The sequence below is a fragment of the Mustela erminea genome, chromosome 3, assembly GCF_009829155.1.
Source record: "Mustela erminea isolate mMusErm1 chromosome 3, mMusErm1.Pri, whole genome shotgun sequence".
NCBI classification, from domain to species: domain Eukaryota; kingdom Metazoa; phylum Chordata; class Mammalia; order Carnivora; family Mustelidae; genus Mustela; species Mustela erminea.
In genome coordinates, this window is record NC_045616.1 from 152,689,043 (window position 1) to 152,711,405 (window position 22,363).

At 52.7% G+C, this 22,363-nt stretch overlaps 1 protein-coding gene and 1 long non-coding RNA gene across 2 annotated transcripts in view; one reads left to right on the forward strand and one right to left on the reverse strand.

Annotated features, from left to right (window-relative positions):
• Window positions 1–14,416, forward strand: part of ANKH (ANKH inorganic pyrophosphate transport regulator) — a 128,078-nt gene extending 113,662 nt beyond the window's left edge. The window contains exons 9-13 of the mRNA XM_032337734.1: window positions 7,358–7,487; window positions 10,027–10,150; window positions 10,760–10,859; window positions 12,514–12,665; window positions 12,746–14,416. Of these exons, the coding sequence (XP_032193625.1) occupies window positions 7,358–7,487; window positions 10,027–10,150; window positions 10,760–10,859; window positions 12,514–12,627 (468 nt within the window). The 3' untranslated portion in view covers window positions 12,628–12,665; window positions 12,746–14,416. The remainder of the gene's footprint in view (window positions 1–7,357; window positions 7,488–10,026; window positions 10,151–10,759; window positions 10,860–12,513; window positions 12,666–12,745) is intronic.
• Window positions 14,334–21,768, reverse strand: LOC116587060. The gene is made up of 2 exons (XR_004284286.1): window positions 21,602–21,768; window positions 14,334–19,695 (listed from the first exon to the last, which is right to left on the reverse strand). It is a non-coding gene; the product is annotated as an uncharacterized LOC116587060 (long non-coding RNA).
• Between the last annotated feature and the right edge of the window lie 595 nt (window positions 21,769–22,363).

Genomic DNA, 22,363 nt, shown 5'->3' on the forward strand with positions numbered 1-22,363 from the left:
GGGACACTGGTTATGGAAATCGAGTAGTCATGGGGCAGCTGTGGGGCTCAGTCGGTTGGGCATCTGGTTTCAGCTCAGGTCGTGATCCTAGGGTCCTGGGATCGAACCTTGCATCGGGCTCTCTGGTTGGCGGGGAGCCTGCTTCCCCTCCCCCTCTGCTGCTCCCCCTGCTTGTGCTCTCTCATTCTCTCTGTCAGGTAAATAGATAAAATCTTACCCAAAAAAGAGAGAGAGAGAGAAAGGAAGGAAGGAAAGAAGAAAGAAAGAAAGAAAGAAAGAAAGAAAGAAAGAAAGAAAGAAAGAAAGAAAGAAAGAAAGAAAGAAAGAAAAAGAAAATTGAACTGGCAGCCACCTTGCAAAAGCTGCCCCCGTCCAAATCAGGATTTCTCACACCCATGCCATAAGCACATATTGACTTGGTCTGGGAAGCAGATACAGGGGTCCTTTTTATGCTAAAATGTTTTTCTGACAAAGGAAGAAGATTACAAGTGCTTTGTGGAAAAAGGGAAAGTACAAAGGAAAATAAAATCAATCCTAATCTTACCGCCTACAGATGACTCCACCATTAACATTTCCTTGTGTCCCAGGAAAGCTTTTATGATAACGGCGGCTAAGACTGATTGATCCTGTGGACTCCGCCAGGTGCTGAGAGGGCCCTGAAGGCACAGGGCAGGCTCCTCCGTGTGGGGCCACGGACGTTCTGGTGGTCTGGTCGCCTGCACTGGGGGAATGAGCCGGCACCAGCATGGAAATGCACACAGTCGCCAAGCCCTTGGTTGGGAGCCAAGCTCCTAACCACCTCTGTGGACACCGTGTGGTTGCCGGTTAACCACCGGCTTACCCAGTGGAGACTTAAGTCCAATTAAAAGGATATTGAAATTTCTTTCTAAGTAAAATCTCCAAATAAGAATGATGCCCAGGGCTGACCACGTTAACTCAAAACAGCTGCGTGTGTCTCCCTTTTTCTAGCTGCGGGGATCAGAATCTCCGACTTGCTACTCCTCCTGAGCATTTGGGGTCACGAAGATGGCTTTGTGTGTTCCTCAAAGGCACGGTCAACAGCTTCTGGAAATGAAGTCAAACCCAGAGCTCTTGGCCTGGTTCTTTGTGGAATGGGTCCCTCTCGGGACGTGCGGACACTGCTGTGCCACGGTGGCTGGGTTTAGAGGCTCTCTGCGTTCAGACCCTGACAGAAGCAACTGGCTTCTTCAAATCCCATTCCCAAATCCTTGTTCCAGGGCAGGGCAGGCATTGACTCTGCGGGTGAGGAAGCACGGCTTGGAGAGGATGCCTTTTCTGTGGTTCTGGTCACATTGACTCAGACTATAGGGTCTTAGACCCAAGAGGGAAATTTCTGTAAGGCTTAGGGCTTCCTTCGCCCTCTGAGCATGCTGTAATCCCGTTTGAGGATTCTAATACACGGCGGAACTTGGTCATAGTTTAGATCACCGTTATACAAATCTGGAAGCGAAAGGCTAAATACTGCCCCCATCACAGAACAACTACATCCAGGGGAGGCCAGCCTAACAGATCACCCCTCTGGGGGCACACCGTCATTCAGACCCTGACCGTGGCATCTACACCGGCCGGGAGCTTCCTGTCCTGATTGTGAACGAGAGGGCTGTGGCCCGGTGGTGGTTAGTTTCTAAAGAGGCTAATACAATGAAAGGGAAGGAAAAGCAGGAGATGGGCGATTGTGAAGGTAGGAGGCTCTGTCTGGAGAGGTCCATGCGCTGCTAGAGAAGAGTATATCTCGAAACGTAACTAAGTATTTCCAAGTTCAAAATAGAAATGTCAGAATCAGTGGCCTGGTCCTCAGAAAAAGAGTTACAGTCTGTCAAATAAAAGAGGAATGTGTCACGGATCTTCTATTCCAGTAACCTTTTAGCATTATTTTAGGTTTACGGAAACTGGCGGAGGCAGCTCAGAGAGCTGCCTCACTCTGTCTTGCTCCACGCGGGCCCGTGCGAGGCTCCGAGAGGCCAACCCCACCATGAAGTGAACTCCAGGGCTCGTTCCGATTTCACCAGCTTTTTCCTCGTGTCCTTCTTGTGTTCTAAGGCCCCTGCGGCGTGACCATAGTACAGTGAGCCTTCCCGTCCGTTAGCCTCCTCTGGTCTGTGAGAGTTTCTCAAACCGATTTTTGGTGGCCTTGAGAGTCTGAGGAATACTCGTTAGGGCTTCAGTTTGGGTGCGTCTGAGGTTTTTCTCTGTTAGACCAGGCTTATGGGTCTGGAGGGAGGAAGCCGACCAGGTGAAGAGCTGTTCCCCCATCTTACCGAGAATGTGTGCAATCAACATGACTTCATCGCTGTTGACCTCGGCCTGGATGGCCTGGCCAAGACTGCGTTCACCGCTTCCCCACTGGAAGGCACTGTCTCTCGGAGGCAGTGGCTGTGGTCAGCCCACGTTTTGGGAAGGGGAGGTATGCACCACCCCCTTGAGGTCTCGTCCAAAATATAAATCATGTGGCAGTCTGTGCGGGAGCTTTGTGCCTATTTGTTTAAATCAGCACGATCCATGGGTGGCTATTGTATACTGTGGGTCATAATTCAACACTGTATTATTCTGGTGTTACTGTTCCAGCTCCGGCTATCAGGAGCTCCTGTGTCCTTTGACACGCTACTCCAGGCAGATCATCTCATATATTTCCTGCCCTCATCTTCGAAAAAAGCCACTTTTCTAAGAAGCCCTGGTTCCTTTTATTGGAGAATAAATAGAAAAACCCAGACCTGGGCACTGAGTGGGTTGTTCCATTTTGCTGGCTACTTCCTAATGAGATAATATTGACAGCAAGCTCTGCAGGGGGGAAAAAAAGCCAACCACACACCTGCTTCAAGGAGAATAAATTCTGTTCATTGTCCATAGTTTATTAGGTTTGTGTTCTGGTTTGGAAAAGTCAATGTCATTAGGCTCTGCAAATATTTGAGGAACACGGCATGTCATGGTCAACTGGGAGGGCTTGTTCCCAGGGAAGCCACCTCTGGGCAACTCATTAGAATGACACTTTTCCTGAAATGTTCTTTGTTAACTTCTGAAGCTTCTTGTTTTCGGAAACAGGCTGGTCAGAGGTGATCTGGTTGTTATTCTTAGGGGAAAATGACATGCAGATCGCTATTGATGGCCGCTTTTAACCAATTCCGAGCCTACTTCTAAGTCGCAAGTATTCCGGCGATGCAGGGAATAGTGACTTTCTCAGGAGCTTGCTGGAAGGCAGCTGGAAGCACAGCAAAGGCAAAGGGACCATATTTAGAAATTTGGGGGAGAAGGGCACCTGGATGCCTCAGATGGTTGGGCGTCTGCCTTCGGCTGAAGTCATGACCTCTAGGTCCTGGGATTGAGCCCCATGTCAGGTTCCTGGCTCGCTGGAGAGTCTGTCTCCCTCTCCCTCTGCCTCTACCCCTGCTTATGCTCCCTCTGTCTCTCTCTCAAATGAATGTACAAAAAAATCTTTAAAAAAAAAAAAAGAAGAAGAAGAAGAAGAAATTTGGGGGAGAAAAGAAAGGAAGCATCGAGACAGGCAGTTTTCCTTCTCTTTGAATCGTTACCTGGGATTGCTAAAGCCCCAGACCAGACTGAAGGCTTCCAGCTTCCTTGTTCTAGAAGAGCCAGTCTAGGCTCTCGTGTATGTGACTGAAAGCTCCAGAGAGGCACCTTGGCGGCATGTGGCCTTGATGGGGACCTTTAAGGGGTCCTTGGCACGGATGGAGACCAGATGGAGACCGGAGTCGCTCCGTGGGTCCAAGTCAAAATCGTGGAATTTTGGAAGTGAAATATCAAGCCGCTCTCCCAGAGGATCTATTAGCGACCCACTAAACCTCACCGTCTGGTTTGCAAGGGACCAGCACGGTGACCCCGTCCAGGCTGAGATGAGTATAAACGTGTCGGATGACAGGGACCCGCTCGCTGTTGCTGTGTCCTCAGATTGTACTCCCTCCTTCAACAGTTTACTGATAATCTCATCGAAGGCAGTGAAATCTTCGAGACAAACATTATCCGTGTGGAGAAGCAGGGGAGGGTTTACCTGCCTTGGCCGCAGACGCTTCCTTGTCCCACCATCTCGGACGTGTGGTCACACCCGCCTTTTTCCTGGGTTTGTTGAAACCTGGCAGCGACGGTGACTTACAAAACACAGAGAGATTGCAACGTGCAGCATTATCTCACAGAAAACCGCAGGCTAGAGTAGAAATACAGCATGCCAGCGATTCTCCTGGAAGCCTATGTTTTTAGGAGAATATGCCCGAGGTATCTCCCTCCAACCAGGAAAACCCAGGATGGCTTGCCCTCCACAGCTCCTAAGGCACAAAGCAAGTCCAGACTTGGGGTGATGCTCACTTATCTTAATCTTTACAGCTTTGCTGCAATGGAAAATATTTGGAAGGACAGATGATCCGTCTCTTCATCAGGGAAATGAATGGTGTCCCAGCCCTGTGCCCAGTGTCATTTTGAAGTTATAATTGCATGAAATTGCCTCCCTCCACCCACCCGCCCCCTCCCCGAGCTATAGGCGTGCATCTCAGCATTTCAGGCTGGCAGCTTTGCCGTGGGAAAAGATGACAAGGCCACTTGTCCGGGACTCTAGGTAATAAATTCTCGGGGCTCTGGGTTGCTGGATGTAAGGAAGTACTTTTCCCTTTGTGTCAAAAACGGGGTGTGAGAATTGGCATTAGGTAAGAGGGTTGAATGATTGTACAACTGTCACTTTTGAAAAGCAATGGAATATTCTTTCCAGATGCTGAAGAATACACTAATAGAATAAAATGTCCATTACATTTATAAGGTGCACATATTTATAATAGATCTTCCAAGGTATTTGAGAAAATACTTCAGGACAACATTGGTAATGAGACCAGCCTAATTCCATGAAACTTAATTTGCCCAAAGACTAAAGGAGAGGGTATTCTGAAATGTCAGCGTTCTGTTTTTATATGATTGTGATTCATTTGAACGTATTCACTTTCATTTTAAAGAGAGTCACATGCTCCTGAAAAAAGGGAGAGAAAATATTTGGTGAACTTGGCAGGTGGTTAGCATTCTCTCCCAAAGTTCTGTTATTACATGTTTTAATTCCGGAATTGTCAGTTATGCACACACGAAGGTTCAAAAGTCAGTTCTCTGAGGATTGTTACCAACAGCCTTTCCCCTGGCCTGAGCACTCCTTCTTGTACTCCCAAACCCCCTACCGCCCCCCAGCTCTTTCGATGAGTTCTAACTGTAGCAAACTCTAGACAGCCAAGCTCTGATTCCCTACTTCTCTAAAAAAAAAAAATAGTAGTTTTTCCTGGACTTTCACCATTTTCCTCACTGGGTCTCCTCTTCCGGCCAGTGCAAATCTGCTGACCTCTGGGCCTGTTCTCGGCCCTTCTGAGGTCTTCCCTGACCCCATCCCAGGGATTCCCCAGGACTTTTTCTTGGGATCAATCCCGTATCTTTTTCTTCATCCATGACTCCTCCCTTGCTCTGGCAGTGGATACCCCCGGGGCTTCTTGAAAGAATGTTGTGTGGGAAGGAAATTCTTTGAGGCCTTGAACATGTGAAGCTGTCTTTCTTCCAACACGACTGATTCTGAGTTCTAGGATAGAAACCGTTTCCCCCCTGAACTTACTGCTCCGTGTCTTCTGACTCTCAGTGTGAGCTTTCTAGCTCCTCTGGGAGCTCCTAGAATCTTCTCGTCTCTGCCCCCAGCACGGCGTGTGCTCTACGGGGGTCTTCCTTCATCCGTGATGCTGTGTCCGCTGACGGACCCCACGAAGGGCTTCAGAGTTGTGTGGTTCAGCTCTCGGATTTTCACTGTTCTTTCTGGAACTCGTATGATTTGAATGTTGGGGCTCCGCGGTGGGATTTTGATTTATATTCTTCAAGCCCATTCTGCTGTTCTTCCCGTATCTTTGTCCAGCTCCATCTTTGTTGTAGATTTCTTCAACTTTATCTTACTGTCATTTTGTGAATTTTCTTATTTCTGATTTAATCTTTCTAATTGTCAGAAGTACTTTCTTGATCTTTAAATGTCTTTTTAAAATAACATTTCCATTTGGGCCTCATTTCACGGGTGCAGGATCTTCTATCATTCTGAGAATATCAGTGGGGGAGAGTTTCCCCTCTCTCCCCCTTCCTGTGTGTGTGTGTGTGTGTGTGAGAGAGAGAGAGAGAGAGAGAGAGCGCGCGCATGCGAACGCGTGGGTGTGTCCATCTCTCTGCCTCTCTGCTTTCTCTCTGTTTCCCCCCAATTTTTCCCCCCGTTTGAGCCTCTTCAGCTTAGAGAGCTTCCGTGAAGCCCGGTGATCCCTGCTTGTCTCCTCACTGGTGGGGGCATCAGAAGCCGACCCGCAGCCATGCACGTGTGGAGGTCGCCGATCCCCCGTGTGGGCCTCGTGGTGGCCAGTCCGGCACGGGAGGGGATGCTGCCTCACCAGCGTCCTCCAGCCTCCAGAATCCTGGGTCTTCTCCCCGGGAGGGATGCAGCTGGTTTCCTGCGTTCCGGGAGCTGATCAGAGGAAAAGACAGGACCTTTGACGTCATCCTTCCCTTAATTCCCTGTTTCTGGGCAGCAACTGTCCTCCACCAGAGAGATGACATTCCAGGGCCCTCCCAAGGTCAGGGCCACACTCACCAGCTGTGCAGACGCAACTGTGCCCAAGCTGCTCCCTAACTAGACTTTCCACCGGCCTCTATTGGCCCCGCCCTCACCCCCACTTCCAGAAGGGCCTGTTGCCAACATTTCCTGACAGGGGGAGGCGGGAAGGGCTGGAGACAACTCAGTCCCCACCCCTCCCCCTGCCGTTTTGTGGGGGAGGGGTTCTGTGTTATCCGTGCACTCCTTGCCTGCCAGCTCTCCAAAGGTGCACATTCTGTGGCTGCTGCCTCTCATTCTCTAAACCAGACCTTGAAAAGATCCCAAACCCATCATCAGTGTTAGTCTCACTGTTTCCTTTTCCGTTAGGTGCGCTGATTCGGGGTGGCCCTGAGCATGCAGATGTGGGTGCCAGATGCTTTCGGGTCACTTCTCAGTCTTGCGAGAAAGCCATAAAAATCCCATGACACAGCACGCTCACCCTGGCCTCATCGGGCCGCTTAGCGATCTAGTTACGCCTTCAGTGAGAGCAGCTGGTCTCCCTCACTAGCCCGCCACCCACCCGCTACAGGGGTCCCTCCAGGGGTCCCTTTGGGGCACCTGTGCCAAATGGGCGGGGCTAGTGTCGAAGGTGAGAACAAGGCAGGAGGGCGGCCGCTGGAGGACGGATGGGCTGGCCCCCATCCTCCCTCCAACGCCGCGGGGTCACGAGACACCGGCTTTGATGTGGGTTCACTCACGGACGCTCCTACTAATGACCTCGCTGCCTGTCCTTTCTGCCCCCAGCTCTGTTTCGTGATGTTCTGGACGCCCAACGTTTCTGAGAAAATTCTGATCGACATCATCGGCGTGGACTTCGCCTTTGCAGAGCTCTGCGTCGTTCCCCTGCGCATCTTCTCCTTCTTCCCGGTTCCAGGTAAGGACAGACAGAAGGAAAGGAAAATTCCTCTCTAACCGTGTGCCCGATGAGGTCTTCTTTCTTTGGAAATGTTTGCGATGATGTCCCAAACCGAAACGGTAAAAGGTCACAGTGGATCGGCAAGGGGCAAACGTCATCCAGCGGGCTGCAAGGTCGAGAAGCACATCGGACAGACATGATTTGTTCCTTCAAGGACAAGGTCGCAGACATGGTAAAAAGAAAGCACACCCAAAGGGACAGCGTGAGTTTAGGGGGGCCGTGGAACTGTTCCGTGCCCTGGTCGTGGCGATGGCTACACAGATCTGTGCTTGTGTTAAAATTCTTAGATCTGTATGCTCCAAAGTCAGTTTTATAATATGCTATTTTAAAAATAACATAAACAAAAAGGCAGAAAGGCTGCTAAAACCTGCAGATATACAAAGAACACTGCTGGACTTAAGGCTCTGGGGGCCGGGCTAAGGCCAGACGGCATATGGCCAGAGAGAAAAATGTCCGTAGTCAAAAATAAGCCAGGCTGAAAATTCCCAAGCTGATTCTGTAGGAGGCGGTTTACTATACGGGGGTGAGGCTGTTCTTTATTAAATGAGAAAAGCAGGCTGCAGAATTGTTGATTAGCATGCTGCTTTTTCTGTAACAATCATACCACACATGCTTGTCCATGTGTGTGTCAAGTTCATGGTAAGTGCTTGGGTGTCCACTTACTGTTCCTGGAAACAGTTCACCAAACTGGTGCCCGTGATTTCCTCTGGAAAGCAGGACCAGGGGCTGGGGAGTCAGGCCTGGGAGAAAGACCTCTGTATTGCATTCCCTCCCTTTTCAGTTCTATACCAAGTGCATGTCATTATTTATTCCAAAAACGTATTGCCCAGGGGTGCCTGGCTGGCTCAGACAGAAGAACTTGCTATTCTTGATCTCAGGGTTGTGAGTTCCAGTCCCATGGTGGATGTAGAGATGACTTAAAAATAAAATCTTAAAAAAAAATTAATGTCCAAATAATCCACTAAACCATTCAGCTGAGAAGGCAGAAGGGACAAAGCCACAGTTAAGAAATGGGCCGCAGATAAAATCTTTAAAAAAAAGAAAGAAAGAAATGGGCCGCAGAGCTAGAGGAGGCCAGGGCCACTGGTGCCATCCCTGCATTGGGTCAGAGCCCACCCCTCCCCTGCTCTTGGACGCCGAGCCTTTCTGGAGGCTGGGCTCTCAGGTGTCACCTTCCCAGCTGTGGAAGAAACGGAGGCGTGGAAGATCGTGGCCACGGGGTGGTGTCTGGTCTTTGTCAAGGGGACACCAGGCAAGCCACGCCGTGGAGGGTGACCCCCCCCGGAGCAAGGCTGCCCCCTGTTGGCAATGAAGGCATGCGCTGCTCCTTCCCCACATTCAGTTGGCTGGGGGATGGGGGTCCCAGACAAATCCTGCTGGGACTGGACTGGTTTTTAGTCTCTGGACTCCCTTCTGTCTCTGTCACACGGAGGGCGCTGGGCCAGCCGTCACGTCCCACCTGTCTGCAGCCAGCAGGGTTCAGGCCAAGCGGCGGAGCCTTCCAGCGGGGGCCCCACCCTCGGCCTCGCCCAAGCCCAAGTGTGTGTCTGTGCCTCATAAACACAAGGCTTCCACCCGGGCCGGCAGGGCCTCGCAGAGACGAGGAAGACAAGAGTGTCTTCCTCCGAATGTCCCCTGGGCGTGCATTTTTACCCCAGGACTCTGCCTGGCTTTGCTACCCTGGGAGGACTAAGCCACAGCTTCCAACAGCCCCTGCGGTGGTTGCAGATCAGGTCTGAACATCCAGGCACTTCCTCCTGACAGGCGTGTCTGCGCCCAGAGCCCTCGTCCGTGCCCGGGCCGGGCACCCCGTTCTGCCCCCACACTTCCCGGGATGGACAGGAGCCTGTAGGGAATGCCAGGCGAGGCCCCTGTGAGTAGTGACAGAGGCGGGGTGGCCGTTCGGGAAGGAGCGGAGATGAGCAGCGTGCCAGCGGTCGGGGTGCCTGGGAAGGAGCTAGGGAAGCCCCATCGTTCCCTATCCCCGCTCTAGTCTCCACGTCCCCCCACCCCCAGGAGGACGGGCCTTCTGGTCCCGCTTCCCTCCTCACCCACAGTCCAGCTGGACCTCCGGCAAATTGTGGCTTTTCTCTGTGTTTTCTCTTCTGAAGAGGAGAGATCAGAGATTGAGGCCAGGCTGGGGCGGGGTGGGGGCTGCGGCAGGGGCAGGGAGGGCAGGACCGTCCCAGGGCCAGGCGGGGTCCCGCGGAAGACGGACGGCAGTCACCGTGGAGAAGGGCAGCTGCCGGCAACCGTCTGTCTGGAGGCTAAGGGCTGCAGTGAGGTGGGAGCCCAGCAGGGACGGGGCTGTCACGGGCCCGGGAGCAGGGTCAGGAGCCCTGGCTGGAAGATGCGGTGGCCAGCCCAGGGCTGCAGCAGCAAGGCTGGGTCCGCCTTGCTGGGCCCACGAGCTTGGGTGTGCTGACGAGGCACGGGGGAGAGCTTGAGGACTAGGAGAAGCAAGGCATGGCTGACCAGACCTCTATTGTCCCCTCAGTCACTGTGAGGGCGCATCTCACCGGGTGGCTGATGACTCTGAAGAAGACCTTCGTGCTGGCCCCCAGCTCCGTGCTGCGGATCATTGTCCTCATCACCAGCCTCGTGGTCCTGCCTTACCTGGGGTATGTCTTGGGCGGGGGCAGGGGGGTATGATGCTGGCGGGGAGAGGGGCCCGGGGCCGGAGGTCCTTCTGCCTCTTCTGACCTTCATGTCCCATCCCCAGGCACACCCAGAATTAGAAATGCATCGTGACACCTTTTCTCTGCCCGGACAGTAGGTGGAGGGTAGCTCAGCAACATTCTAGAAGCGTCCTTTCGGGGTCAAGCCCATACACCCTATTCAGTGAGCACCTGCTACGGGCGGCAGGGGCGGGAAGGGGAAACACAGAGGAGGAAGGACATCGTGACCCCCGCCCTCAGAGCTCCCGACTCTGTACAGAGACTAGGGCAGGAAGGGCTGTGGGCTCACGAGTGAGGGGGACATGGCCCACAGCCCAGCCAGCAGTGTGGGGCCAAGACCTGGACAGGAAGTGGGGGACAGCTCACCTCGAAGCTCCAGGTCCCCTCCCCATGTCGGGGGGCGTATATCAGGTGCAGCCCTTACCCGCAGAGCTGCGGGGCAGTTGGTTCCTCTCTTGTCTGCACCTTTCCTGGGCTTCCGCTGGGTTTCCGCTCTCCCTGTGCCTCGGCACGGCTTTAACAGACCAGTGGCCTTTGTGTTCTCATCCCCAGGGTACACGGAGCCACTCTGGGCGTGGGCTCCCTCCTGGCGGGGTTCGTGGGAGAATCCACCATGGTCGCCATAGCCGCGTGCTACGTCTATCGGAAACAGGTGAGCCTGCCCCAGACCCGCACACCTGTGCTGGCGTGGAGCCTCCCCAGGTGCAGGGCCCCTGAGTGGCTCCCTGAGGGCCCACGGCAGGAGGCAGCCACGGTGGGGGGGGGGGAGCCCACAGTCACAGACACACAGCCCTCCTCAGCTGGACCCACGCTGCTCACCAGAACTCGGGGCCCCTCCTGCGTGTGAGGGACCCTCGTGGCCAGAGTTGCTCAGTCCTAGGTCAGGTTCAATAGCAAGGGGACACCTTAATGTGCTGTTTGTGGGTTATTCCTTACAACTATTACGGGGATTTTTTCCTGACACCCGCCTTGTCTCAAAAGGCGGCCCAACTGCTCAGGAGAGACGCGGAGAATGGCTACAGTCCTGCATCCTAGTGTTTCCTCAGGAGAACTACAAACTGTAGAAACTGAGTAATGCTTTGACCGTGTGAGATAATGCTGAAACTGTCCGTCCTCTAAGTCCTTATAAACTCGGACTGATGGCGGAGGGAGGACCGGTCTAGCCGATGTTGGCTGGTCAGGATGCCCTCCCCGACTCTGCCCCTGCACATCCCTTACCCTCTTCAACCCCAGATCTCCTGGCCCTTCAGGAAGTCTTCTCAGCTCCTCACCGCGCACGCGAGCGTGAACACACACACACACACACACACACACACACTACATGCTCTGGCACGTGATTCGTTTATCCTGCAGGGCTACCTGGCTGTTTGGGGATACAGTCCTACGGTTATGACTGCTTAGGGAGCAGGAGGGAGAGGACTAGCCAGGGAGTGGCTGGGGGGAGGGTAGGGAAGGGGCCGAGGACAGATCTCCGGGCTCCCCAGTGCGACACCCCAGCCACGGCAGCTGGGTGGCGAGGGCTGAACTTGGCAGAGATTTGGACCCAACCAAGACCAGGGTTTTACCTACAAATGAGATGAAACGAAAGAGGCACAGGGCACAGAAGTGATTATAGCTGCTGAGCATTTCATTCACGCTGATGAGAAGGGAGAGGAGACAAGCAGGCCTGTGGGCTGTAGGGACAGGGGCCTGGAAGTGGGGGGCGGGCAGTGGCAAGAGGGGGAGAACTGTGTCCTTGCAGCTGGCCTGTCAGTGATACAAGGCTGTCGATAATGACAGGGTCTCCAGTGAGCCAAGAATGGCAGGTTGGGTCGGGGGGCGGCGCTGGAGAACCTGATCCCCAAGGAGAAGAGGTCAGGGCACAGAGAGGTATTTACTGCAAGGCAGGCAGAATGGCAGCGCAGTCACCAGGAATTGGGACAGCCAGCCAGCAGAGTGGGAGAGACACACGGACCTGGGGTGGCCTGGGGGGAGGGGCCCAAGCTCATCCCCAGGGAGCACAGTCTGCATGTGGCTCGCCAGGTGCTGCCGTCATTGGGCGGGGGTGCAGAGGCAGGTCCCCATCAGCTGCCTGTGCTCTCTGGGTGTGGGGGAGGCAGCCAGGATCCCCCAAAGCGTCTAGCACAGCGCTGGGCCCCCCGAGTAACCAGACAGAAAGGAATATGCGAATCAGATGCAGCCTCGGGGACGTCACCCCAACCAGAACCGGGACCCAGGTCTGCAGCGAGGCAGCCGCTGCCCGCTCGTGGCTCTGCAGTGACACGTCCCTGTCCCAGCCCCACACTCATGAGTCTTCTTGGGTTTAGAAAAAGAAGATGGAGAACGAGACAGCGGCCGAGGGGGAGGACTCGGCCATGACAGACATCCCGCCGGCAGAGGAGGGCACCGAAGTGGTGGAAATGCGAGAGGAGAACGACTAGGGAGCAAGCGGGACGCGGGGACGGCGGGGCAGCCGAGGGACGCGGGGACGGCGGGGCAGCCGAGGGACGCGGGGACGGCGGGGCAGCCGAGGGACGCGGGGACGGCGGGGCAGCCGAGGGGCAGCGCAGCGACCTCTCCTCTCCCGGCGTGCTTGCTTGCTTCTGCTGGGGGTTTGGATTGGGGTTTGGGTTTGGGTCAGGGAAGAGGCCTCGCCATGAAGGTCTCACGGAGACTCGGCGGCATACGGGGTGCGCCCACTCGGCTGCGGGGACCCGAACAGCGGTCTCTGCCATCGCCTCCTGCCCACGAACAGAACAATGAGTTCACGCCCCCGCTTCCCCCGAAATCCCGAAGGCGCAGCTGCCTCTAGAACAGCGTGTCTCCTCCTCCTCCCTCGGACAATCTCCACTCGGAACCAAAGGACTGCGGCTGTGCCAGCGGCGCCCTCGGCCACCCCCGCCCAGGGCCGGCCTGGACCCTGTCCTTCCGCATCTCTCTTCCGAATCCACACGCTACAGCTCGGCTCCCTCTGGCTGGCTTCCTGGGAACACGGCTGTGCGGAGAGACGCGGCCCCGGAGGCCTTCCACCCCGCACGGCCTGCGGCCACCAACGGCCCCCGTCCCCATGCAGAGTGTCCGCGACGGGCGGCGGCCGGCCTGGCCGTTCACACTGACCGGTGCCTTTGTGAACGGGCTGCGCGGCCGGACGGACGGCCAGGCCTGCCCTCCCGTGGGAAGGTTCGGGCCACCAGGGGCATAGCGGACTGAACGAGAGCATCTCACCGGCATTTTCCTAGGTTTGAGCGAGCTCCCACCTTTCAGGTCCCGCCGTGTACATACATGAGCTAACTTTTTTTAAGTTGTCAGGACCGCGCATCTCCAAACGTCAGCATCCTCAGGCATGACTTTCCCCGAAGGCTTGTTTTTCACTCACCTTTCCTGAAGATGGCGCTAGAGCAAGTGAAACGGAGCGTTCTAACTTCACATTCTTAGTTTTTAAAAAAGTGAACGGAAGCTTTAAGTCATAATCTAGCATTCTAATGCCAGGTTGCTGTATCGTAACTTTCGAAGTAGATTCATTACCTGGTTCCGCTGCTCTTAGTCATAACCACGCGGGACAGGTAATTTCACGCCACACGATAAAGCAAGACATTTTCTAAGCGATAGCAAAGTCACTATGTGATATTCCCTGAAATGACACATTTGAGATCCATTTAGTGCAGTATATTTTTCTAAGTTTTGGAAAGCGGGTTTTTTCTTTAAAAAATTATGGACACAGTTCACTAAATTCTTGATTTAGTCAAAATTCCTAGACGGAAAGAACCTAAACACAAAAATATTTTAAAGATATAAATATATACTGTATATGTTATGTAATTTATTTTAGGCTATAATACATTTCCTATTTTCGCATTTTCAATAAAATGTCTCTAATACAATACGGTGATTGCTTGTGTGCTCCACAGACCTGCAGTTGATACGTATTGTATCGATGAACATTGTATTTTATTTACAGCAGTTTTACAGAGTCTGTCATTTGTATATAAATGTAAGGCTCAATAAATGAGAGAACTATTTTTCATTATGGGTGGCAGGGGTATAAATAGGTCAGCTGGCATAGATAACAGTGGGAATGGAAATATACACTGGAAGGGGCAGAAAAGAAAAAAAAAGGAAGAAAAAGGCAAGCCTTTCGTGTTTATTGTTTTCAGTGCTGTGTAATCATATTGTTCCTCATTTAAAAAAAAAAAAAAAAGAATGTAAGGGCATAAAGTCAGCCATGAACATCACAGGGCTGCATTCACATTTCCGGACATCAAGTGACCTTGGGTGTGTCCACCATGGGGACAGATTTTCATGTGCTTCCTCTGAGAGACTTTTCCTCTATATAGATGAGTGCTGGGAATTAAGATGGGTAGCTCTCGGCTGGTTTCAGGGGCAGATCTGAGAAGATGGGGAAAAAAAATGTCTAATTGTATCAGCTTTTTAAAAGTACATGACTAGAAAATTAAACAGCAGTATTTTTTAACATGTGTGACTATCTCATGCTTGTGGGGCTAGAACGTGAAGCTCAAACTGAAAAAGCCATCTCTTCCTAAGTCAGGGAAAGCTCAGCTAGAGAGCCTTCATTACACAACTAGAAGGTGCCGCTAGAACCTCAGAGACACCGTCGGTGATGAACGGGCCAGAAATAGGTGGCCACTGTCTCAGAGATCACGGGAAGCCACCCCACACCCGGACCATGGTGACAGACCTCGTGCGGGACGTGTCCAGTACCTTCCGCCTTGAAGCACGCCGTCCCTCACACAGTTCCTCCACGTGGGCTAACTTCATTCGTGGCCTACCACGCACGCCTTAGCTTCTAAAGCAGGACACGGTGTTGGCACCCTCAGATGGGAAAGGCGGTCGGAAGGGGGAGGGGGACACGACACGGCTCCGTCCCACTTTTCAGAGTAAGGAGGGCCACACCTTTGACTTTGCTGGCCAAGAAACCCAGATTTCCCCAACGCAGGTTTCTTTTTCCTTGCCAGCCGCTTAGCGGACAGGTATCATTAGAAGGGCGTGGTGCCTGGGAAAGTCACAGGTCAAGGGCTGTAAAAAGACCAAGCGTGACTTTCTCCGTGTTGGGTGATCCTTGTAGACACATCTAACCTGAAACGACAGAGGCACAAAGTCGTTTTCAAACGCTGAGAAGTGAGTCGGGGCAGCTCGAAGCAGTCTTTCTATACTGAAGGTTTTCCAGGACAGAGGCCTCCTTGCTTTTTTTGAGAGCCATAAGCCAGGTCCTTCAACACATGAAGGTGTCGTGTGCTCTGTTCCACTCGGAGCTTGCTGGCCCGGGGCATCGGATGCCCGAGCAGTGAGCGGAAAGAACCAGGCAAGACTCGCTGCAGGAAAGTCATGATGGGGCTCTACCTGTTGGCCTGAGGCTCAGGGGCCTGTTGAGAGGTTTGCCTACTGGCCAGAACCTCTCGCCTGACTGGGATTCTTTCATCTGGGCATTGGGGGGGGGGGGGGGCGGCGGGCATTGGTTTACAAAACGGGGTGGAAGCCAGGCATGGCCCCTTGCTGCCTGTGTTGGGTCCGCCTTCTCCCAAAGATCTTCTTGTTCTGCGTTTGTTTCATGGGCTCGGCCTGAGCACGTGGCTTGGCTTTGGAGATGTCCATGAATGGCTGATACCCTCAGAAAGAATAGCTTTCGGTGTTGTTTAGGATATACGGGGTGGGGCGAAGGAAAGCTTTGGTATGGTAGCAAATACACTTTTTCATTCTTTGCGTCCTACCAATAAATAACTTTGGGAGGTGCAGAGGGCAGGGCCCACGAGGAGGGAGGCCCAGAAAGGGGCTCCACCAGAGTCAAGCTCCAACTGGTTGAAAGTTCTCCAAACCCCAAAGCACTTCCCAGCGAGGGTCCAGCTCTGCAGTCCTCATGGGCAGCCTTTTCTGGATCTCTCTTGGGGTTGGAATAGTCATTACATTTCCCAAGTGTGACAAAAGTTCCTCAAAGATAGCGTAAAGTAACAAGTGAAAAAAAAACTCAACAGCTCCCTACCCTAATTGCTCCACATTTGGGATTTTTTCTTATGGGAAAAAGGGGGAGGAGGGGAAGAGTAACTTTTTTTTTTTTATATACTCTTAGTGTCTAGAAACAAAATGGTTTGAAGACTTAGTAGTTTTCTGACCAGTCTCTTTGCTTAATTCAGATTGAACTGGGAGAGCCCAAGAGGCTGTGTTGCAAGAGAAAAAGTATTCATAGTCTTGTTATTCAATGACATGACCTTGAAAAATACGTTCTTATATTTAAAAACCTTTCTACTTCCATGAATCTCTAAGCACGCCCATGCACAGGACAGCGTTCTAAGGAGCTGTGACTTCTGGCCTCTTATTTTGCAGGTGAGCTGACCCCTAAAAATAGGAATGAAGTTTCCAAACAAAGCGAGGCACAGCCCAGCAAAAGGGGTTTTTTGTGTTTGAGGTCTGGCCCCTCTTGTCAGCAGGCGGGGCTTCGGCAGACACGGCCCCTTGTAGCCTGGAGACCTCTGCGGTCCACGTGTGGCCAGTTCCGTGATACCCGTGGCTCCCCACGCCCACCCTCTCGCGGCTCTTTCATAAAAAGCATGTGAACCGTGGAAAAGCATGTTTTTGAGCAATGTGTTTGGTAAACATTCGAGAGGCTTCTCCGTGTGGTTATTCTGAGTCTCTATTTCTGTCATTTGAAGGAGCAAAACATCACATGATCCATCAGCTGATCAAACCACACATAAAACAGGATGTAGAAGAAATCCAGAGACAAATGTACCAAAAGGCCCTGTCACCTGCCCTTGAAAAGACCTTTTAAGGTCTCAAATTCACTGGGCTAATGTTCAAAGTGAGAGAGATCTTATTATGTAATCCAAATAACCCCAACTCCACTCAGAGGTCAGAAAAGGGGTGTGTCTTACTGTCTGATCTTGAAAGGGGAAAACAGTGGACAGGGGACGTTCTGAGTTGACTTTCCTCCCACGAGGGAGGCTGGAGCTGTCAGCAGCCTGGGCGAAGCAGACCACGGGGAGGTGGGCTGCTTGGTTACCGCGTTGTTTTTAAGTCACTCTTGCCAAGTCCCGGTGATGCCCTAATGTTTTTCCCTTTGCTTCACGTTCGATCAGCCAGGGTCCCTCAAAGCCTGCGTCAGGTCAGGCACCTGCACAGACAGCGTGGGGCACGGGGGACCTCGAAGCTGGGTTACGAAACTTCAGTCCCTCCGCTAATAAGTCTCACCACAGCCCGTGTGTGTCCGCAGAATCGCACAAGAGCCTGAAGTAGAAGTGGTGTCCTTAGGACGGTGGGGACAGACCAGCCCATCTGGCTTCGTGGAAATCCTGCGGCGCAGGGAGACCGGTTGGCCCCGGAGGGTTTAGAGGCAGATGTTCTCCAGCCATGCACAGGGGGCGAGAAAGGGCTGCCTTTGGCGTTGGGAAACATCACGGCCAAACCGACTCTGGTTCCCTGAGCACGGGGGACCCATGGTTTGGATGGACCAGCTACCAAGGGGAAGTTCAGACCAGCCTGCTGGAACGAAGGATGTATGAGGTGTCCACCCGCGTGAGTCCCCCAGTCCCCGCAGCGTGGACCAGCCGTCACAAAGCAGGCGAGTTGTCGCCCAACACCCCCACCGCAGAGCCGCCCCCACCAGGCTCGGGGCAGCAACACACAGCTCCTTGGGGCCAGGCTGTGGTCAGTTTGCCGGATGATGTTCCGAAGCACAAACACCCAGAGCCGGGATGACCAAGGAGCTCATTGCAGCCCTTCCCGAATCCGGACAGAGACCCCCATGAAATGATTCTGTGTGACGCGGACCAGCCGGTCTTCACCCACCTAAGAAGAGCTTAAATGGCAGTGGGTCTAGAGCCTGACCCTCAGAGCTCTCACACCGTGCCCGCTGCACAGTCACCCGCGCACGGAGAGGCTGATGCCATTAGCCCCTAAGGCTCCTTCCAGGGCCGTCGCGCTGTGTACGATCTAGGATTTGGAGCACATGACAGGATGAAAGATAAAATTACCTCCTTCTTCGTCTCAGATCTGAACATTAGCAGTGAGGCAGAATGGTTTTGGTTTTTTTTTAAATGAAATGAAGTCTGCGGGGAGTCATTCAACACGTGCCGCGGCTGTCCACTGACCAGCACTGTGGTTTCACATCAAAACTGGGGGGGGTCATGGAAACCATTCACGTTAAAACATTTGCACAGCCTTGGGTCAGAAGTGACTGCAGAGGTCAGTATAAAATACATACAGAACTTGAGCAAGTGCTGCATGTGTATTTAATAGATGGAACTTTCTGCGTGGTTAAACCAATTTCTAGATGCTTTCCTTCTTTGGTTACTGGGGGGAGTGGAGCTCACACTCATGAGTTGTCAAACGGTTTTCACACTCTAATTTTACTCTAAGCTTAGATCTGGCATCCGGCTAAGACTGCTCTTAGTTTCTTGATTTTCTAAACTCTGTCAGTCTATTTATACATCCCAATTACATGGTTTCCTAATTCTAACTGCATTTCCCTTTGCTGTCAAACATACGGGAGGCATTAAAATTTTGCCTTTGCCTAGGTGGCTAAACCCTCTAGCTGCTGGGTTATTTCTCGAAACTCCCTTATTTAAATGTGACCTATTGCTTCAAATTATAGTCTATGTGAAAATGAATTCTGACTTCCCGGCATTGCAGTAATATTGAAAGCACTTCTCTGAGGTTCAGGTTCTCCCCACCGCTTCTTGAATGGGGATACCCAGCTTAGACGGGTGTCAGGAAAGTAAGAAGGCCAGAACCCAACCCCCCCCCCCCCCGCCCACATCTAAGAGATTCTTGTTCTTATCGATCACTGTGTGAAAAGCATGACACTTCTTTAAAATGTGGTGTCTTCACCTCAAAGAGTGACGGCGCTCATTCTTTGAACCTCCCACGAGAGATTACAGAGAGAAAGGGTTTTATCACACACCTGTAACTAATAGGGTTGGGAGACTTCCATTGCCCAGCCTGAGGCTGCTTCTGCTTTATTCCACGTCTTTGGGTTAAAATCCCAGGTCTCTTGCCTCAACCATGCTTCTCTGTTACCACCTCTAACACTGCCATGTTTTTGAGTCAAAGAGGTCAATACCTTTCTTGCCATTCATTGCACTTAGGCTGTGTGGCCTGTCTTCTTGCCTGGCTCGAAATGAATCACATGATCATCCACCCAGAAACCCATTCCATGAAACCCCTGTCCTGCACCATCAGGTGCCGCTAACCCCCAGCAGCTCTCCCTCCTGTCACTCTCTCCCATCTGTCCCTCCTCTGCATCCTCTTTAGTGCCACTGGCTTAGCTCAGGGGCTCCTGGTCCAGATGCTACAGGAGCCTTCTCCAAGCTCATCTGTCTCCCTGGACTATGATGTAAATGACACCTCCCAGAGTTTTTGCAGTGCACAACCTGCACAACCATTCCCAGCAGCTTGCCCACCTCTCCTCACCTTCACTCTATGTCACACATTGCAGAGGACTTCTACTGTTCATACTTGTCTTCTTCATTTATGATGGCTGAGAGCTTTTATTCCAGAGGCTATTAAAATAAACCATGAGATGGTTCATGGTTTTGAAATACCTGCCTCTCATCTCTTTGCCTATCTGTAAATTATCCCAAACCGCCTACACCCACATGCTATACAACAGTAGCAACAGTCCAAAAGGTTTACCCTTGTGATGGGGCAGTTCAGATATATTCATAGATATGATCTACTGGGCTTTTACATTAATATCATGGAGAAAACTATGCCCTCTTCCAAATTAAACTTTTCAACTCATAAAGGCAACACCTGAGTTGGGGGGGAAGTTTGGCTTTGTTTGTTTAAGTCAGCCCATGAGCTCCAGGCTTCTTATCTGGACTACATAAGCCAATAAATACTGTGCTAATTTCACAGCTCAGTACACAGGTCTTTGCACAAAAAGAACAGAACACACACACACACACACACACACACACACACACACACGAGCTGTGAATCCTCATTCCTCATTCCATCCCGGCTGCTGACTAGCTTTGAGTCAGGCAAGTTATCAGATGCCTCTGGGTCAGCCTTCTCTGCTCCAGAACGAGACCTTGTCCATTCTGAGCTGGCGTGGCGGCAGGATTTGCAGAGCCCGATGGCCGGCGGTGCGGGCCGAGGAGAGGTGCGTGTGCTGGGCCTCAGCCAGTGACTCTACATGCGCTGATGCCGGCCTGCTTTTGGCCAAGAACAACCACCATGCAATGACGGCCAATCTGGGCTTCAGTTGAGAGACCTCAGATACCCTTGAGTCCAAAGGCCAAGACAGAAATGAACAAACACGATTCATACCCAACTGTATGCCACCCGCCCTCTCTTCGTCTGATTTCTGTACAAAGCTCGGGGGCCGTGAGGGCCGGCCGCAGCAGTCCGTCTCCCCCAGCCCCTGGACACGGTGAGGACACGTGCTTGCAGGTTCGTGAAGCAAAAACCCTGATGTGGCTTCTTCACGGGTCAGGCAGGGCCACGTCCCACCCCAGCCGCTCTGCCTTTCTGCCAGATGCTGCCCCGCTCCGCTCTCTGCCTTCCTCCCCTACAGCTGGGGGGGCCACAGCTGCAGGATTCCGCTTTCTTAAGAAAAGAACATAAATGTGCCTCCACACCCCAGGCCTGCTGCCACCTAAGTTGGGAATCCAGTTTTGCGTGCTGCCGGGCGACCCAGTTGGGCCTGTCTCTAGTTCCCAATACGCACTGGTGATCCCCAGGGCAGTTTTTCCAGTCCAGACTTGTTCCTGCATTTCAGACCAGTGACCTGCTAACCTCTCCCAGGGGTCCCAGACGGGCCTGGGCCCTTCAGGGCCTCTCTGCACACTTTCTCACCACACTGTCCCTGCCTCTCTGGATTTCCGTCTAGATGAGTCATTATCACCCACCCAGAAGCCTCCTCCATGGCCTCCCTTCCCTCAACCAAGTCACAAGTTCTCTCTCCTGGTAGCTGTCACTTCTGTCCCTCCTCTGCATCCTTAGTCCTTCTGGCTTAGCTCAGGTGCTCCTGGTCACCCAGGAGCTTTCAGGCCCATGTGTCCCCCTGGGGGAATGAGACCTCCTGGAGTTTTGCAGTACACAACCTACCCAACCATTCCCAGCAGGCTGATCACCTCCCCACCACTAATCTCCTTGCTTTTCCAAGCTAGCCAGGCATCCCTCTCACTCTAGGCATTGGGTTGCTGTAACGAGGACCTCACACTTCACATGAGAGACACTAGACTGAGCTTGGGCTCCATGTCGTAAACGGGGCCCAACCAGAAATGAGGATGCTAACACCCAGTGAGAAGCAGCATCCCAAGGGGAGGAGGGGGAGGCGGGACTCCTGCAGGAGCCCAGCCTCCTGTCCAGATGTCTTCGTGCCCCGCCCATTCCAAACCCTGTTCCCTCTTTCATCCACACCCACTGTGAGGGCATAAAAGAACAAAGAGTACATACTTGAAAAGAGCATTTGTAGAGACGGTTTCTTTGCAGAGTTATACTGAGCCCTTCTCCTCCTTGGGGATGTGTGCACAGACGTGATTTGGGGCAGGGCGGGGGCAGGGAGGAGCTCGGCACCTTACGCCTAAAGAACAGGGTTTAGAAAAAGGAAGCTGGAGGGGTTGCTGGATTCCTAGGAGCTGTGGGGAGGAGAGAAGATTAGCCACATCGAGGGAAGTTCTCACGCAGGGCTGAGCTGGGAGCCGGAGGAGGGGCAGAGGGGTCTGCTCCTGCTCCAGTGCTGGAGGGCCGGTTGAGGCAATCAGTGACTACTCGTGGCTTTGACTCTTAGACGAGATGGGGTATCCCAGCTTCTGAACAGGAATCACACTGGGCAAAGTAAAATGACCATAAGGTTTTTGAGATTTTAGATTTTTTTGAGATTTTTAGATTTTAGAGAAAGACAACACAAGAGCAAGCTGGAGTCGGGGGTGGGGGCGGAGAGCAGAGGGAGAGGGAGAGAATCTCAAGCAGACTGCGCTGGGCACGGAGCTGGACAGGGGGCTCGATCTCAGGACCCTGAGATCCCGACCTGAGCCGAAATCAAGAGTCAGATGCTAAACCGACTGCGCCTGTGCCCCCCGGGTGCTCCTGCAAGCTTTATTATCTGGGGGTGCTTGGGAGAATCATGGATGTCCACAGCTGAGTTTTCATCCAGGGGCAGGGGAAGTTCTCCTACTGATTACTCTTGAACAGTGGAAGACAAAACTGCTCTGTGAT